This window comes from Carassius auratus, chromosome 46, assembly GCF_003368295.1.
Source record: "Carassius auratus strain Wakin chromosome 46, ASM336829v1, whole genome shotgun sequence".
NCBI classification, from domain to species: Eukaryota; Metazoa; Chordata; class Actinopteri; order Cypriniformes; family Cyprinidae; genus Carassius; species Carassius auratus.
In genome coordinates this window covers 3,436,791-3,455,991 of record NC_039288.1, presented here as the reverse complement: position 1 = coordinate 3,455,991, position 19,201 = coordinate 3,436,791, and the positions used below count along the sequence as shown (strand labels likewise).

Sequence of the window (19,201 nt, the reverse complement as noted above, 5' to 3'; positions counted from 1 at the left end):
TTTGTTGATTATTAAGCAATGAAATCCACACACAATTTTGAGTGTGAATTGAGTTTTTTTTTTTCTCAAGCCAATTTTTTATTCACCAATGTGTCATTAGAGTGTGTCATATACACTTGTTTCTAAAATTGGCTTTGACAACTGAGTTCAGCCAACCAAAATTTTAAAATCAGATTTCAAATGTTGTTAATCGTCAGACGTTTGCTGGCGTCATCTGTATGACTAATGCATGCATCTCCAGCGTATCAACTCAGCTGCAAGCATGAACATACAGATTTGCTGCAAAAAGCTATCAGTATTCATCATTTGATTTTGCAGTACTGAAACTTATTTGCACAAGCAAACATAGCCAAGATGTGGCCTTCAACACCTAATCTACAGCCATGTTACCCAAAATCATCATGATCTTTCTAGGCAGTTTGTCGGTGTCAGTTCCAGGAAATCAGGACAATATGAAAAATCATCAACCACATCTCAATCAAGATATTAAGTGAGCGCACTGTTATCAGCCAATGAACGAAGCTTAGCTTACGATGCAGAAAAGAAGCTTTGTAGCCAACTCTTGCCTTTCTGAGAGTATATATACACAGCATTCGGCAGTGGAGGAATCAGGTACCTCTGGCCTTCAAACAAACGAAGTCTTGAGAAACTCAAGCAGACAGACACAATGATGAAGACTATGCTACTGCTCGCTGTCGCTGTATTCGTCTCCAGCACTCTTGTCACAACCACTCCGGTGAAACACACCGATAAGACTTTACTGGGAGAGCTTGTTGATGAGCTGAACAAGACGATGGAAGCTATCCCAACGGAAACCAAGGTAAGATTTAACTAGTAGTTAGAAACAATAGTAAGCCAAATCTTTTTATGCTTTTAATACACAGAGCAGAATGTGATTGCAATATTAATTGTACCTGTTATTTCTAGGAAAAGATCATCTATCTGAAACATCTGAAAATGAATGGCATTGATAGTAAGGTGAGATGATACACTTGGACTTTTATTGCCTCACACCACTAGTACATTAATACAACCATACACCATATTAAGCTTAGCTTGACTATGTTCTGCTCTTTTTTTTTTCTATTTCTGATACATTTTTTTTTAATGCTAACAATCAAATTCAAAGAATTGATGCCCTGGTCTAACTTGTGTTTCTAATATTTTAGAAGCGTGAGGTTATTTTCTGCCAGGCTGAGAAAGAACTGGAAAAGGTTTCTGGGCTGTCTGGTGAAAAGTTTGACCATTTCCGTACTGACAAGAAACTAATGAGAACTTTAAACATGTATAACAAGCAACATGTGGTGAGTTCATCTCTGGAACTTGATGCCTTCACTATACAATTCCGCCTTCCTAATACATTTTAAATAACCATGACATTTACTTCATTTCAGCAAACCTGCAAACCTGCTAGTGAAGATGATCAAATCCCTCTGCATGATTTCTTGAAAAATCTTTTGACAACTGTTAAGATTACATATAGTCAGCTCAAGTAAAATTTATTTATGAAAGATCAAATTTATTTTTGTCTTTTTCAGAGTATTATTTTGTGTACGTTGTCTGTAGCAGTATATAATTTTGTACCAGAAATAAATTTATATAAATATATACCTTTTCAATCTTAAATATGGTCTGATGTTTTACAGTTCAGATTTTGTGCAGGATTTCTGTTAAGTGACTGAAAAAATCTTTCCAGTGGAACGCTGAGTGCGCACAAATATACTATGCATTTTTAGAGAGAAACCCATGATGCATGTAGCGCATGTGTTAAACTTCAGTGCTGGAGAGTGTAGCTCCATCCAGCTCCAAAATATAATTGATTAGCTTGTTCAGTTGTTTAATTAGGGTTGGAGCAAAACTCTGTAGAGCAGTAGCTCTCTAAGGAACTGAATTTGACACACCTGATGGAGTGGCTTTTTGACTTTTTGTCCAGCACTGCAACGTCCACTCACGTCAAAAACACCGTCTCCTTTGACCATTACCACTGTATGGTTATAGGTTCTTTCTTATTTTCTTTTACCTGATGAATTATTTAAAGATTGTGTTAATTGTGTTGTTTTAATGCATTAATCAGCAAACAATAAACGTATGTTAACATTATTTTTCCCAGCTAAATTTGAATGCTTCAAAGTATATGATGGCTCTACGGTTTATGGAGTTTATCTAAAGATCAGACCTAGTTGCATTTATTTTAAAGTTAATTTAAATAATCTGTTTATGTAATAAAAATGCCTCATGAATTAGTTGTGCGATAAGAGATGTCATTGGGTTTGAACATTTTTATGCAATGAATTTCATACATTTTAGGTGTGACTTGAGTGTCCAAATTTGTAAAAGCCATTGTATGAGACTCACTAATGTGACATTAAAGGGATTACTTGTCATATATGTGTTTCTGAAATTGAGTTCTTCCAGCCAACATCTTTAAATCTGATTTCAGATGTTGTTAATCGTCTGACATTTACTGGCGTCATCTGAACGACTAATGCATCTCCAGCGTATCAACACAACTGCAATCATAAACACATGCAGATTTGCTGCAAAAAAGCTATTAATATTGATAATTTGATTTTGCAGTACTGAAACTTATTTGCACAAGCGAATAAAGTCAAAATGTGGCCTTCAACACCTAATCTACAGACCTGTTACCCAAAATCATTATGATCTTTCAAGATATATCAACCACATCTCATTCAAGATATACATTGAGTGCACTGTTAGCTTACGATGCAAAAAAAAAAAAAGGAAGCTTCGTAGCCAAGTCTTGTCTTTCTGAGAGTATATATACAGAGCATTCGGCAGTGGAGGAATCAGGTACCTCTGGCCTTCAAACAAACAAAGTCTTGAGAAACTCACTATATAAACTAAAGACTATACTACTCCTTGCTTTCACTGTATTCGTCCCCAGCGCTCCTGCAGAACACAGTGAAATTACTTTAATAGGAGAGTTTAATGATGGGCTGGACATGGCAAAATATGTCCCAAATGAAACAGAGGTCAGATTTAACTGAAGTTTAGTAAATACAGTAAGCCAACACTGTCTATACTTCAATATAAAGAGTAGAATGTGACTGCAATATTCATTTTACCTGTTATTTATTGAGGGAAGTCTTAAAGGGTTAGTTCACCCAAATATCAAAATTGTGTCATTAATGACTCACCCTCATGTCGTTCCAAACCCGTGAGACCTCCGTTCATCTTTGGAACACAGTTTAAGATATTTTAGATTTAGTTCGAGAGCTTTCTGTCCCTCCATTGAAAATATACGTATAGTATACTGTCCATGTCCAGAAAGGCAAGAAAAACATCATCAAAGTAGCCCATGTGACATCAGAGGCTCAGTTAGAATTTGTTGAAGCATCGAAAATACATTTTGACAAAATGTTTTCAAAAATGACGACTTTATTCAGCATTGTCTTCTCTTCTGGGTCTGTTGTGAGCATGTTCAAGGTGCTACTGAGGTGTTTTCTGGAGCGCCCAATAACAAAGAAAACATGTCAGTAGCGTCGTACGTCAACAGTCACAGCAGGCGCTCACAACAGACCCGGAAGAGAAGACAATGCTGAATAAAGTCAATGTTTGTTTTTTTTTTGGACCAAAATGTATTTTCGATGCTTTAATAAATTTTAACTGACCCTTTGATGTCACATGGACTACTTTGATGATGCTTTTATTATCTTTCTGGACATGGACAGTTTACTATCGAGCATCGTGTTAGTTCAGTCAGGCCACGTTAGTCACGCTCGCATCAGCTGACAGTCAGCTGTTCCTGACGTGTACCAATCCAGTCTCGACACCTGCGGTCTATTTAAAATTCCCATTCTTCAGTGTCCTTCCATCGCATTTCTGCTTGCAATTAACTCCCTCCTCCAACCCCAAATCCACCAACTGAACCTGTAATCCGATTTAACTTGTTCTTTCTTTACAGTGTCTTCATTGGAAGCAGTCTCTATGACATTTTGTTTACAACTCATGTTATTGTGAATTGTAATTATATATGCTTATAATGGTTCTGTTCTGTACCCCAGGAGGGTTTAGTCTTGCTGCTCTCCCTGCTCTGTCCAAGCATGGCTGCATGGACAGGCGTGTGGAGTGTTGCAATTGGTATGCAATTATAATTGTCATAAATATACTTGACAGAAGTGGTCCTGATTGAAATACATACATTTTCAATGGAGGGACAGAAAGCTCTCGGACTATATTTAAAATATCTTAAACTGTGTTCTGAAGATAAACGGAGGTCTTACAGGTTTGGAACGACATGATGGTGAGCTATTAATGACATAATTTTAATATTTGGGTGAACTAACCCTTTAAGTCCTATAGGACTCCTGCAAAACACACCATTAAGACTCCAGAGAGACACAGCGATAAGGCATTACTACAAGAGGTCATTGATGAGCGGTCTACATCAAGGAAAAATGTCCCAATGGAGACCGAGGTAAGATTTAACCGAAGTGTATTATAGTACCTTTAGTATGCTGGGACTGTCTACTTTAATATACCCAATGGGGTTGCAATATTAATTTTACCTGTTATTTGTAGGGGGAAAGTTATTTCTTAAAGAAAGATGAGATAAGCCATAGGATTCTGGCAATACACACCGATAAGGCTTTACTGGGAGAGCTTATTAATGAGCTGAGCAAGGCAATGAAACATTTCCAAAAGGAAACCAGAGTAAGATTTAACTAGTATACTAATTATAGTAAGCCAAAACTATTAATATTTTAATATACAGAGCAAAACGTGATTGCAATATTAATTGTACCTGATATTTCTAGGAAAAGATCATCTATCAAAAACATCTGCAAATGAATGACATGGATAGTAAGGTGAGATGATACACTTGGACTTTTATTCCCTCACACCACTAGTACATTAACACAAGCTTAGCTGGACTATGTTCAGCTCTTTTTTTTCTATTTCTGAGATTTCTTAAGATTATATTTAGCCAAGCCAAGTAAAATATTTATATAATTTTGAGCATGAACAAATTTTGCTTGAATATATTTAATTGTTTAATATGGTCTGTTTTTATATAAGGTTCAGATTTTGTGCAATATTTCTGTGCAGTCTCTGATTAAAAAATGTGATCTATATTACTTGTACTGAATTTAAAAAAAAATAATGAATTTGAGCATTAAATATTTAAGATATACACTGTCTAAACATGATGACTTTTTGTGTGCCTTATATTTTAAGATCCATTGTAATTTATATTTTATTATATTTTATATTTTCCAGAGGACATACTGTATATATTACAGGAAGTGGATCACAGACACTTTGATACAGCTTGATCAAATTCTGGTGTTTAATAGCTAAATGGTGCTGTTAATATTTATCAATACTAATTTTCAAAGAGACAGTAGTCACATTTGAAATGCAGCTCCTCTTTAAGTTCACAGTTCATTAAGTGTAACATTTCATCATTTTTATGTTTCCTGGGAATCAAACCCATGACCTGGTGTTAGAGCACTGTGCCACCAGTTGCACTACTTTTGGGAAGAAGAATGCCCCTTCCTTTCACTTGTGCTTACAGCAGCGACATGTATATCATTGCCCCATAGTGGGAGCTCATGTGAAGTGATATTACCACACTGCATGGGTGCATGTATTATTCAGAGGCTATTCAAGAGCCAAGTGTGCACACGTCCCACAATCCGGCATGCTTTTAAAGGGGCGCGAATGATCAGATACCAGTGCCTATCAGCGGCAGGGTCAACTCTATTACAGTTTTCTGGTGTCATGTAGCCTGGACTTACTCTTCTCTGGTACCTGGGTTAAAAACTAGAGCCTCTGCACATAGTGAGTATGGTAATGCAGTTCCCCTGACTCCTCACCAGTATAGTATGGTTTTAAATGATTTAGGATTGGATGTAGCAAAAAATGTTATACAGGAATTTTTGGCCTAGTTGTTATAGAGTTTGACTCTTAACCCTAGGGTTGTGGGTTTGAGTCTCTGGCCGGCAATACCACAACTAAGGTGCCCTTGAGCAAGGCACCAAACCCCCAACTGCTCCCCGGGTGCTGCAGAATTAATGGCTGTCCACTGTGTGTTCACAGTGTGTGTGTGTTTGTGTGTGTTTGTGGACTTTGGATGGGTTAAATGCAGAGCACGAATTCTGAGTATGAGTCACCATACTTGGCTGTATGTCACTTTCACTCAGAAGATTCTCTTCTTGTTTTTCAGAGCTTTTTGTTAATTATTTCAGCCTTAGGTGTTTCTTTGTATTTCTGTTGTTCATTAAATGTGTACTATAATTTTAAGATCAGAGTTTTAACATCTTCCATTGCCTTTGACACTGATATTTTAGCATAAAATCTGATAGGGATGATGGTATTAGAATATTTGCTTATACACACACACACACACACACACAAACACACACACACTGAAAACCCCTGAACTCGATCGTGTAAACTCATTCCCTCAATTGAGTAATGTGAGGTCCCAATTTTTAAGTTAACTTAAATGAATGCCCTTTTACATTCTATTTCAAATTTAAGAAAACAATTAAATAAAAAAAAAAAAAAAAAAAACTGAACAGTATATTGACAGTCTTCATTGACCAACATTTCACCATATTATTTCTCTATATGGTGTTCATGTGGCTCAGTGGTAGAGCATTGCGTTTGATGTGCAAAAGGTCATGGGTTCAATTCCCAGGGAACCCACTGCTAGTAAAAAAAATAAATTCATATATGTATAAATAAATAAATGCACTATAAGTCACTTTGGCTAAATGCATAAATGTAAATGAAGGAAATCACAACACACAATATACTGGAATTTGAATTAGTCACAACAATAGTAATATAAACTACTGAACTACATCAGTTGTAGACCTTTGTGAAATTTACAAATAGTGATTTAGGGTAAATAAGGTCTAGTGGATAAATGAGGCCAAAAATAAAACACATTGTTTGTTGGAGGCATATTGTCCACGTCTTGGACAGTAAGCCCAATGTAAGGAGTTAAAAACATTGTCCTTGAATAAGATCCCCGCTGGCACACATCAGGAAAAGATCTGCAATCATTAGACACATATGTAAATGTAGAGTATTGTCATCATGGATCCACGGGACTACTGTATATCACTTATCCATCAAAAAATAAATAATAATAATAATCAATAGCATTCACAATTGTGTGTCTCCTAAGATTATTATAGAACTCCTGCTTTAGGTTTATGCCAGTAATTATTTAACACCATACAGACCTGGGGGGACACAAGGACAGGTCACACAGCCACATCAGCTTCCACACACACACACACACACACACAAACACATTGTGAATGGTAGAAAAAGTAAGAAGTGTTATACAAATAACAATAAAATTATTAAATTATAAATGAAAGTTTAGTCATGTTCATAAAATTAAGTACATTAACAGCTTTGTATATACTGTATATACACACAGATAGTGGGTATAATGAATCACCTCCCTTTAAAACAATCTCATTTTGTTGCTTTGCAGCCTGAAATGAAGACAGACACAGTTTATTTTTTTATATATATTTTTTTGTTTATCCAGCTGATATTTACTCAGTGCAACTTATACCACCCACGTGAAAGATATAACACCAGCATTTATATATATATATATATATATATATATATATTTTTTTTTTTTTTTTTTTTTTTTTTTTTATAAATAACCAGAATCACTGAGTTGGAAAAAGGATTGTCCCCTTGTATCAGTAAATTGCTTTCATTATACCCTTTAGTCTGTTGGGATATGTCTAACTTTGCACAACTAGTAGACAATATTTGCCAACTTTGCAGAATTGCTCAAGTTCAGATTAATTTTGATGGTGACCATTTGTGGACTGCAGTCTTCAAGTCATTCCATGGATTTTCAGTCTGGGCTCTGACTAGGCCTTGCAAGGACATTCATCTTTTTCTCCTTCAACCTCTGTGTGCTCTGTTTTGTTTAGTGCTTTGGGTCATTGGCATGTTTGCAATGTAAACCTTCTTCCCATTGACAACTTTCTTTCAGAGGGCAGCAGAATTTCTTCATGAATGTGACTGTATTTTGCTCCATCCATTTTTCTTCTATCCTGTCAAGTAATCCCGGCCCTGCTGCAGACTGGAGGAATGCTGTTATTTGGATGCTGAGCTGTATTAGTTTTCCAACAGACATACTGTTTGGTGTTGAGGCCAAATAATTACATTTTACTCTAATCTGCCTAAGAATCTTTAAGGTGCGTTTTGACAAAGCTAAGTTGTGACTGTATGTGGCCTTTCTTGAGGAGTGGCTTTTTTCTTGCAACCCTCCCCTACAAGCCACATTTGTGGAGAATTTCTGATATTGTGCTGATATTGTCACATGCACACAATGGTCTGATTCAGAGTTGATGTTGGCCTCTTGGTCAGCTCTATGACCAGTTTCCTCATGGCTCTTTTATCCAGTTTGGAGTGGCATCCTGGTCCAGGGAGGGTCTGTGTTGTACCAAATACATTCCACTTCTCTATAATAGACTTCACTGTGCACTGATGGAGCCTTTGAATTAGTTTGTTTCAATCTCCTGACTTTTTCCTGGATATCTTTTGACAATGAGTATGTTTACATGGACAACAATAATCCGATTTTAACACAATTAAGACAATACTCTGATTAAGAATCTACCATGTAAACATGTGGAGTATTCCTATTTTAGTTGCATATAATTCTTATATGACCCCTCGCGGGTGACTGTTGTGCAAAAAAACAAAACCAAAACACAAAATAAAACCCACATCTGGTCCTCTCTCGTCCTTCAGTGTCATACTCCTCCTTTTATCTTTCCAGAGCTCTTCCACGGGACTTGAGACCAATGAGTATCACAGGTGTCACTCTTACTCATTAACTACAGCTTTGCTCCGTTCCCATGGCTCTCGCCCAACACATTATATGTGAATTTCTGGAGGGGACGTCAGATGGCGTCAGATGGTGTCACTTGTTGACGTAATGACGTGTGCCATTAATCAAACTATGTACTATAACATAGCTATCAAACGGGAACATGAAAGCAACACTCTAAAAGCAACTCATTACCACGCACTACCAAAGGCTGAAATGCTCCAGAAAGCTCTTTACATGATGAGCTGATTAAAATGATCACATTTGAAAGTCAAATGGCTTTGTCGCCATTGAGGAAATGATTAGCTATATTATAGGTTCCAATTTGAAATTAATCACAGATTATCAGATGATCACTAGAATGTTTTTAAAGCAGGTATACTTTTTCATTTGACTTTCTTTTTATTTTCTCAAAATTAACCTCACTATAACTGTAATCATCCACTCAGCACTTAAAATAGACTTATATAAACTTACAGAAAGTTAAGTTTAAAATAATAATAATAGAAATTATACAGTTTCACAACTGTCAACGTTGTCTGAGCACTGAAACACAAACTGGTAAAAATAGACAAAACCATAATCAGTCTGTGGTGCGTTTCCCAAAACCATAGTTGCTAACCTGTTAGCAACTTAGTTGGTTGGCAATAGGAAATTGCATTGCAACAAACAAAGTTGCTAACTTAGTTAGCAACTATGGTTTTGGGAAACCCACCCCTGATCAGTCATAATAAGACATTTTTCTTTCCATTAAAAAAGCTTACAAACTCGGTTGAGTTATGTGATTGTTAAGATTTTTAAATTGTTGTGCTGTCATTCACTTTAAAGATTTTTTTATGCATTTTCAGAGTATTTCACTCGATCGAAATAGGTCTTCAATACAACAACAGCATAAAACAAATTTTGTGACAATCTGAATTAATTATAAGGCTTTTCTGTTAACAGGTAGGCCTGGGCCTACATAAATGCTTTAGGATAGGCTACATATACGCCCATAATTCACCTCTGAAGGACGGCTTCAGGTTTCCCGGTAACTTATCCCCGTCACGGGGACCCCGTGGATAACCCCGTGAGTTATCGCTTTGAGACACCGCGGGCAAATGCCTTAAGGTGGCTTGGCGTGTGATGATGATAGGAACGGACTAATAAAGCACACCGGGCTCGCTGTCTGCCTCCGCATTGGCTGCTATCTCTTGTGTTGCTGCTGGCGCTCTATGAATAATTGAAGCGCCGGTGTCTTAACTCCGCCGTGCTCGTGCGCAGAGCCGGAGTATGGGCGCAAGAACAAGCGCGTGTCCCGCAGAGAGAGAGGGGGTGCGCCACGTCTTCCAAGAGACAGTGCATGGTTGCATAGCTTCACCCTCATTCTGTCACATCTTCTTTGCTGTGAAATAATAACATGAAATCACTTTTCTCTCTCTCTGTCTCTCTCAGACACGCACGTCTCCGGCAACCTCAAGTTCGCAAGTAGCCTATTATAAAAATAAAGGACAGCGATTTTAACTGTGTTAGGAGTCGGTTATAAAGTGTTTGACCTTGATTCACCCATTCTCTTTTCGGAAGATCTTCGTCAGGATTTCAGTTTTATTTTATTTTATTATTTTTTATTATTAAGTGTCGGTTTTTCTAATTAAAATTAGTTGTGGAATTTAAAAAGCATTCTGTAAAGTTTTTTAAACGTTTAATGTAAGACAATTTCCATAATCAGAAAATAAATGATTCCTTCTGAATTATAGCTAGTTAATTTTGAATACTATTTTATAACATGGCCCAAAACAAATTAGTTTTTTGTTTTTTAATAAAAGGAATTTAATGAAAATATTTGAGCATTATAATTTCATTTAACTGTAATACATAGAGTTCCCATGCGGACTGAAATGTCCAATAAAAATAAAAAAAGTAAATATGTGTTTTAGCTGATTATTATGACGCTGACTATTTCACTGGTTCCAAATGATTCCATATTTTGAACGGAGAAATTGTGGAAAACTCAAATATAACCTAAGTTGGGGCAAGTGTCCGCACATTACCTGCCATAGAATGTTTCGTGTGACACACGAGTTACTGGCCTAGGCCTCTACCTTTCAATAGATCATCAATAATTTAGTCCTCACCACTGGCCACATGCCCCTGCTCTGTGCTCATCATAGATTGGTTTACACCATTGTTTGGGTTATGATATAAATAAAAAGTTCTTAATTTTTAATGATCCGACATCTCCAATGAATGTAACCCTCTTTCATAATCTCATTAGTTTAACAACTTCCGTTTGTTCTGACGGTCCTTCTTTGCAAATAAGAAAAAAATATAATTTGGGATAAAAAAAAAATACAGTGCAATTTAGTTTTGTTACTTGTTATGCATTTAAATGTATTATGTTGGCATTTATTTCGTGCGTAAAGAAAACTAAAACAGTATACTAATATTGAATATAGCCTTTAACTTCATATTATGTTTATAAACGTAATATTTAATACATGCTAAAAAACAATTTGATTGTTTCAACTCACGTATATTAATAGAGGAAAGAGAAAAGTAGAGGGAAATAATGAAAACATTTAAGGTTATCAAATAAAACAGCATATACAATTATTTAACATTTTCTTTACTGTAAAAAAAAATAATAAATAAAAGGTTTTCCATTTAAACCCGTTCGGCTATAAAATGTAAAATAAACTCGAGTCAAGCGAATTTGATTAACGGGAAACATGTTAGCTTCATATCACATTTAACCTTTTAATTTGACTTTATCACAATAAAATTACATACGTATTTATTTCATTTTATTGTATTATGTACAGTAGAATAATACGAATTCTAATAGAACTTCCCAATTAGCCTACTTCTTGAAACCTGCCAGTGAACTGAGGCACAGAATGACTCGGATGATCATCGTCTTACCTGAGCATCGTCTCTTCCTCCTTCCCTTGAGCCTCTACGAAGCGTTTCCTGACTAACAACTCTCCCTTCAGCTCTCTGCCTGTTTTATACCAATATACAATTAATATTGCATCGTCATTACTTAATAATTTCAAATCCCTCTGCACAAAGCCGTGACAGACATTTATTATTCAGCGGTGTCTGCTTAAGTTGGCAATCCGAAATAGAAAAGAGGAAATGGTGCTTAAAAACAGCTTGATTATTATACATATTTGATTTTTTTCCTTTTTGTTCTCTATAAATTATCTTTAAATTAGTTGGTGATTAGTCAATATTATTTTCATGAATGTTTAATCACAAGAAGCTTATTAATAAAACAGCGCTAGTCTTTAAAAATTAATGATATTACAATTATTTTAATGCGAGCAGCTTTCTGGATAATTTATGTAAAATGAAATCTGTGCAATCCAGGTGTATGTTTATATTTGTATACATATTGTATTTCTGAGATTTTATTATTATTATTTTTTTTTTTACTCCTATGTTGACAATGGAAATCATACACTTTGTTATCCTGTTTTGCATGTGTGTGATTCAAATAATAAAATAGATAAATAAATCTCCCACAAAGGCTTTGAAAAAAAATCAACAATTTATTAAATAACTTTCAACGTCACACATTTTGTAAAGTGAAGTTTAAACGTGAGAGTGATTGCAGTGGCTATATTAATGCAGATAGCAGCATTCTTCATTACATCATCAGTTTTTGCATATTAGTTTCACTTCAACTGATGATCGTTCACGAAAAAATAAAAAGAAATCGTGACAGTTTGTGAGAATAGCCTATGTGATTTCCACCGTGATTGCATTCACATCCGACAAGACATTCAAACAATTATTAGAAGCGCTATAGTACACATATATTTCAAATGACATTCCATGTGATAGTATGCAATAAGGTAGACATTGTGCGCAAATTGTATAATATATTTTTTTAAATACCAAAAACACACGTACACACTTCAAAATATAATTTCACGTGTGATAATACTGAAACAAAGTTTTAGTAGCAGTTAATCTCCTGCAAAAAATAAATAAATAAATAATAATATTAAAAGTTGTATTATTTCAAATGAAAGCAAGGATTCAAAAGTAGCCAAATATAGTGCTAAATTATTATCCGTTTTACATTACGGTGTCCATGTTACACAGTGCATGTTCCTGTAATTATTTTATAACCATAACGATGTGTAATCACAATCAGCTAAAGAAAAATCACACATTAAGTAGCTACCCGGTTTTCAGTAGTGTTACTTTCTCGTAGTACCATGAACACTGTAATGTTAACTGTAAAGGATCAATATAATTTCAAATTTGTTTAAAAATGGTCAGTTACTACAGTGTGCGAATTATTCGGCCTTCTGTGAGTTGAGAAGATGCTGTCAGTAATTTTAAGCACGTAATAGTTTGAGATTTGTCGACCTCGCGCAAACCAAAATTCCTTTTTTGCGCCACTATTCAAACCGAAATAAGTTTTACATAAATTCCGATATTAATGTTTAGTGAAAGTTCTAAAGCAACTAGTGTTGCGTTGGTTACCACAGGCACACACGGCCACGACTGATGTAATACAACTTTTGACCTCACTAAAATGTGCAAATGCATATATATTTTTTATATATTTTTAAGACCCCTTGACTTCTTGCCAAGCCTTTTTAGGGGTACAGCCCCCCTGGAATAATTCGCACACTGGCTCCATCAGTTGGAGGCGACACCAAATGTAGTAGGCTACTTGGAGTAGGTTTCTAATGATTCAAAGAAAAGCTTTAGATCCCTGTGGTGTTCCTAAAATGTCTACTTTGCTCTAACAGCACTAGTGGACTGCTGCATATTTCATCCTTTTCTGTTTTTGTCGTTGATTACAGAACCAAACCCGAACCACGTTCTTCTTTAGATCCAACTTCTCGGCGATAGCCGCGATTTTCTCCGACGACGGTCGCGGTTGGATGGCGAAGTACGCCTCGAGCGATCGCTTCTCCGGAGCCGCGATGGACGTGCGCTTTCGTTTCCTCTCATTCCCGTTAAAAAGCTCTGGTTTGCCGTTTTTCTCCCGGTAAGCCGCTTCAGCCTCCTCCAGCCAGGCTTGGAGGACGGGTTTGAGAGCGATCATGTTGTTGTGGGACAGGGTTAGGGACTCGAACCTGCAGATGGTGCTTTGGCTCAGCGAGCCGACCCCCGGGATCTTCAGGTTGGCCAGGGCAGAGCCCACATCCGCCTGGGTCACTCCGAGCTTTATCCTCCGCTGCTTGAACCTCTCCGCGAACGCCTCCAGCTCTCTGGGATCGGACTCCACGTCGTTGACGCACGGCATCCCGTTGTGGACCGACAGGGTGTGCGGGTGGCCCATGGCCATGGCTTGGTGTAAGTGACTCATTTGCAGGTGGTGCTGGTGGGCTTGAGTGGTCATCACCGACGGGTCCGGCGGCGCACCCATGCCGCTGACCGATAAACTGGAGGAAATGTGGTCGAGCAGATCCCCCTCCAGGCTCTGGTGGCTGAGGTGGTGGTGGTGGTGGTGCGAGGGCAGGTTGGATGAAGTGTGGGATATGGGCACTGTGGACGAAGAGGAGGTGCAGGGCACGCTGCTCATGGTATGGTAGGTGACGTCCGTCTTGAAAGGGTGACTCTTGCCGTGAGACACGATGTCAGCCGCCACCAGAGCTTCTGCGCGGGCCAACAGACTCTCATCAAAGCCGCTGAATATATTGCCCTGGAGCTGCAAGTAAGAGCGCGCATATGGAAGTCAGTGGGGAATTGTGTCAACTCCGGATTAAAGAACATTCCCAAGCACCCTCCTCAAAGCACAGGTCATAAAAATTAATATGAAAGCAGCAGCTTTGCTTGGATAGGCATGTGGGAGAGAGAGCGAGAGAGGGAGAGAGATAGAGTGTGAGTTCAGAGGAAAGAAAGGGGAGGCTGGGGAGGGAGGGATGGATGGATGGATGCTGGAGCTACTCAAAACACCTCAAAGTGACAGAACGAAGACAGTACGAGGAGTTTAGCGTGAGACGTACCTGCGGGGCAGGCAGGCACACCCGCCGCATGCCCTCGGAGCCCGGGTGCAGCGCAGGGTGCATGGAGAAGTGCTGCTTGCCGTTCATGGCCATCATCTTCGTTGCGCACCTTGCAGGTGAGTGGACCTGACATGGAGGCGACGCGGCTCTCTGGCTCGACGCTCCTCGTGTGTGCTGTTTCCATTGGCAGCGCCTCCCGGGCTCTTCCCCCCACCACCTCCACCCTCACACCGCCCTCCCGCCTCCACCTGCTCCGGTCTTCAACTTACAAGTGGTCTGACGCGCATAGGCTTCTGTGTCTGTACCATACGAAACATGTTATTTGTATTTAAATACTTTTTTCTTTATCAGCGAAGTGATTTATTTTTTTATTTTTATTTTTGGGGAGTAAAAGAAATAAATAAATAATATGCTCGTAATTTTACGGACATTTGAGTTATGCATAAAACACTACGCAATAAAGTGCAGAATTTTAAAAACCCGTTAAAAAAGTCTTTATATCAGTATATTAATACAGTAGTTTTGCGGGATTTGCATATATATTTAGTTTTTTATTAATGTGCATATTACTAGCATATTGACAATTTATTAGTAGGCTACTTAAAAAGCAGATAGATAGTACTATCAGTAATCGAGGAAACTTTTAGTTAATAGTGGATATGTGCTCCCTAATTGCTACCTTTTAATGATATATGCCTCTTAACACTTAATAATAATTATAATTATTGCTGATTTTAGTTTAATAATAGTGTATTTTTTATTTTCATGTCAAAAGCAAGACAAATAGAGTTTTTGGTTTCATGTAGTAAAAATATCCAGAACTGTATTATTCCACAGTTAGTGCAAGGAATACATCAAATGAAATGTGTGACCGAATAGCGATCTAGTTTAAAATGTAATTTTAAAGTCAGAGCATTTATACATTGTTATACATTTATTGTAAAATCATTATAAATATGGTGTGCTGTGTAAAATGTTTAGTGTATTAGTAAAAGTAAAAACTAAATACAGTTATTAGGTTCTATTACAGTTTTAGTTTTTTTAGTCCTTTAAAAAATATATTTTTAAAAAGAAATCTCAATGGCATACCGACACCCGTATTAACTCAGAGTGAACCTTCACCTTGGCTGACCCCCAGTCTTCACTGGCTGTGGAGTCTGAGAGTTCCTCTCTTCTGCCCTGCTAACAGTTGAGCATTGAAGGAAGCCCTCAAAAACACTTTAACAGCTCTATTAAATATAAAGATTTATGAAGTTGTTTTCCTTTGGTACCAAAGTCAAATAAATGATTTGTAACTCTATATTAGAAGAAATCGTATACAAGAGTTGCATTAGCAAAACAAGTCATAATAAACATAATAAGACTCAAGTTTAGAGTGTTGGAATATTTGAACATCACTGAACTCTCCAGCAAAACTCCACCAGCTCAAAGTTGTTTGGTCAATAAATGAATAGCATTGCTGTTGGCCACTGAAAGTAAACACCTGTTCTCTCTCTGTGGCTGGCTGACGTGGTGAGCATGCTGGTGGCTGCAGAAAGAGAAGCCAGGCCGCGCAGTGACACAGATGCACCATCTGATCCCATCCACATCTCCTGTTCCCCCAGACGCTCAATTATTTATCTGCTATGTGGCAGGCATCCATTACCTCTCTGGCATTTTCTCATTCATTACGCAGATTAACGCTGTGTACCTTTTTTGTCTTGGCAAAATTGTAAACAGTCAACTTGTAATGCCAACTGTGTCATTATATTAACTCATCTTACTTATGATGCCTTTTATGATAAAGTCACATCGCTATCCTTCTCAAGATAGAGTTTCAACCCATGAATATTTTACAAGCAGAACCTAAAAATGCCCCATTCATAGCTCATCGGTTCATCTTGATTTACATGAACACTTACCTTTCCGTACTGTGATGGTAATCTTGAGTTGAGCATCAAAATAAATGGTTTGTTTTGTTTATTAATCTGTCATTTGGTTCTTTTTTGGTTGTAGGTTTTAATAGTCATGTTCACAAGTTTCTTTGAGACTGAATTCTCTAAGACTTTAACAGTGTATATCATACGACATATGAATGAGCATGATAAGAATAGATAAAGTAATTGGTCAGTGATATGGTTCATATTTCTCCTTCGTTGGGACAACAAACTTTAAGCCAGAGCAAATTTTTACCGTTTCTGATTACATAAATCACATGATCAGTTGACATATGGATTAAAATTTCCACAAAATCTGTTCTTTACAGCTCTAAAATATCATTATTATTAGTTTATCAATGTACATTTGCTTAAAGTTATGGTTTAAAAAATAGGATTTTTCATTGATGTAAAAAAGGGATACATGCTGTGGCTTTAATAAATACTTGTGATAAGAAAACCATAATAGGTAATTATATCACTACCCTCTTATGGCTGTGTGAAATTTCAGTATGTTTTTTAAAAACATTATAAAATTTGACCCTTTTATGACATGGCATAAGAGTCTGTTATGGCTGTATATGATTCGTTTGGTTGTGGGATATTGCTTTTATACAACAGTTCAGTATACAAGTTAATATAAAGTCCCTCACATTTTACACACTGTAAAAAATTTCTTGTTGTTTTTACAAAAACTTTTTGGCAGCTGTGGTTGCCAGAATAATTTTGTAAAAATACAGAAAACTGTAAACACATTTACGACAAAAACTGTTAATTTTACAATATAAAGCTGTAATTTACAAACAAGAAAATGTGAATATAAACCAGTAAATTCAACAACACACAAAATTAAATCTGTTTTGTACCTTGAAAATACTGACAACCACCATAATAATAAAGATGGTACTGTATAAGAGAAAGCCACATGAAGTATCAAAGCTCATCACAAGTAGCTTCACCACAAGCAGAAGTATATATTAACATATAGAAGGTGCACATTTATGGAAACACAAAACACCATCATGGTAACACACGTGATACTTAAATAATGCAAAAAACTTTCATTAAGCAACAGAAGATGTAACATAAAGCTCAAATGTACATAACTGATAACAAGAACTATTTAAAAACATGATTATTTAAACAAAATACTTTCAAACGTGGAGTGTCACGCAGGGAATTCTGGGAATATCAGTTTACAGTTTTAGACTGTAAATTATACATTGATTTGTTCTTTTTTTACTTCTAAAAGCTGTATAATTAACAGAATTTTACTGTAAATTTACATTAAATGCTTTGTTAGATCTTTTACAGTTTTTCCCTTTATATAGTACGGGAACTTACTGTTAACCTATTATCAGTTTTTTTCCGTAGCGTTTTTACAAAATTTTACAGTTAAAATTACACTTATTTTTTACAGTGCACTCAAAAGTAATTGTGCTAATGAGAATAAATCCAAAATTATAGCATAAAGGCCCGTTCACACCAAGCACGATAACTATACAATCATAATAAAGATAACGATGAAGATATCGTTCTAAAAATCGTTCTCAATATTAAAGAATAGCGGAGTCCACACCACAACGATAACGATAAAGGCACAGAGAAACGATATCGTTGGAATCACTTTCAGAACGATTTTTTTCCCCTGATGAGAGATTAAAACATTGCCAACCAATCAGAATCAATCTTGCTGTAATGAGCTCGAGAATTTAAAGCAGCAGACGCGCGTCCGCTTAGAAAATACAAACAATATCGTTCGCTGGTGTGGATGCTAATATCGTCATCTTTATAGTTATCGTTCCTGGTATGAACAGGCCTTAATCGTGTTTTTGAACAAATTGATTGAGTAAACGATCCAAATGACTAACTCATACAGACAGTAGCCTATTTACATCTCAAATCAAATACTAATTAAATATTCTATAGTATGAAATGCTAAGTTCTATCCATGTGTATAGTATGAATATATTCCAGACATTCCTCATGTTATCATTGTCATGTGACCTACCAGTGTCAGTTCCATCTCTTCACTGTCATTCACAAATTCTCTCCCGTGGCCTCATGGGATAGTAAAGTGTCCAATTGATGTGCACCTCAGAATATCACCAGATAAGTATGATAATATGAATACTGTGAATTTGGACGTCTCTCTTCACACACTGTATATGTTTCGCATTTAAATATGTGATTATGTGCACAGTGACTTGTTTTATTCCTGAATGAATCCGTGTTTGGAAGTTAATCAGTGAGTGAATAATGTGAATTAAGAAACACCCACCAGTTTGAAAATGCCCACAAAAATTTTAAATGCCCACTTTTGTTCCCCAGAGACCTCATAGGCTACTTAATTAAAGTGCACTTTTTACTAGTCAAATCTCATAATTATGGTAATTTCTGACTTAATGTGAATGCACATAAATTGTTGTATAATAATTATTCAAATAATAATTCTATTTGTAAAAATACTGATTAATTGATGA

The 19,201-nt window shown here is 36.5% G+C and overlaps 1 protein-coding gene across 1 annotated transcript; it reads right to left on the bottom strand.

The window, feature by feature from the left end:
* Nucleotides 1-13,457: 13,457 nt before the first annotated feature.
* Nucleotides 13,458-15,055, bottom strand: pou4f3 (POU class 4 homeobox 3). Its single transcript, XM_026234039.1, has 2 exons — nucleotides 14,803-15,055; nucleotides 13,458-14,504 (listed from the first exon to the last, which is right to left on the bottom strand). Exons 1-2 carry the CDS (start codon nucleotides 14,896-14,898, stop codon nucleotides 13,602-13,604), a joined length of 999 nt encoding a protein of 332 aa, XP_026089824.1. The 5' UTR covers nucleotides 14,899-15,055; the 3' UTR covers nucleotides 13,458-13,601.
* Nucleotides 15,056-19,201: the final 4,146 nt, after the last annotated feature.

Bases quoted from the DNA above. Each gene is read 5' to 3' on its own strand.
- pou4f3 (XM_026234039.1), bottom strand. From the start codon at position 14,898: ATGATGGCCATGAACGGCAAGCAGCACTTCTCCATGCACCCTGCGCTG. The intron at 14,505-14,802 runs GTACGTCTCACG...TCTTACTTGCAG, and splicing joins TGTGCCTGCCTGCCCCGCAG to CTCCAGGGCAATATATTCAG.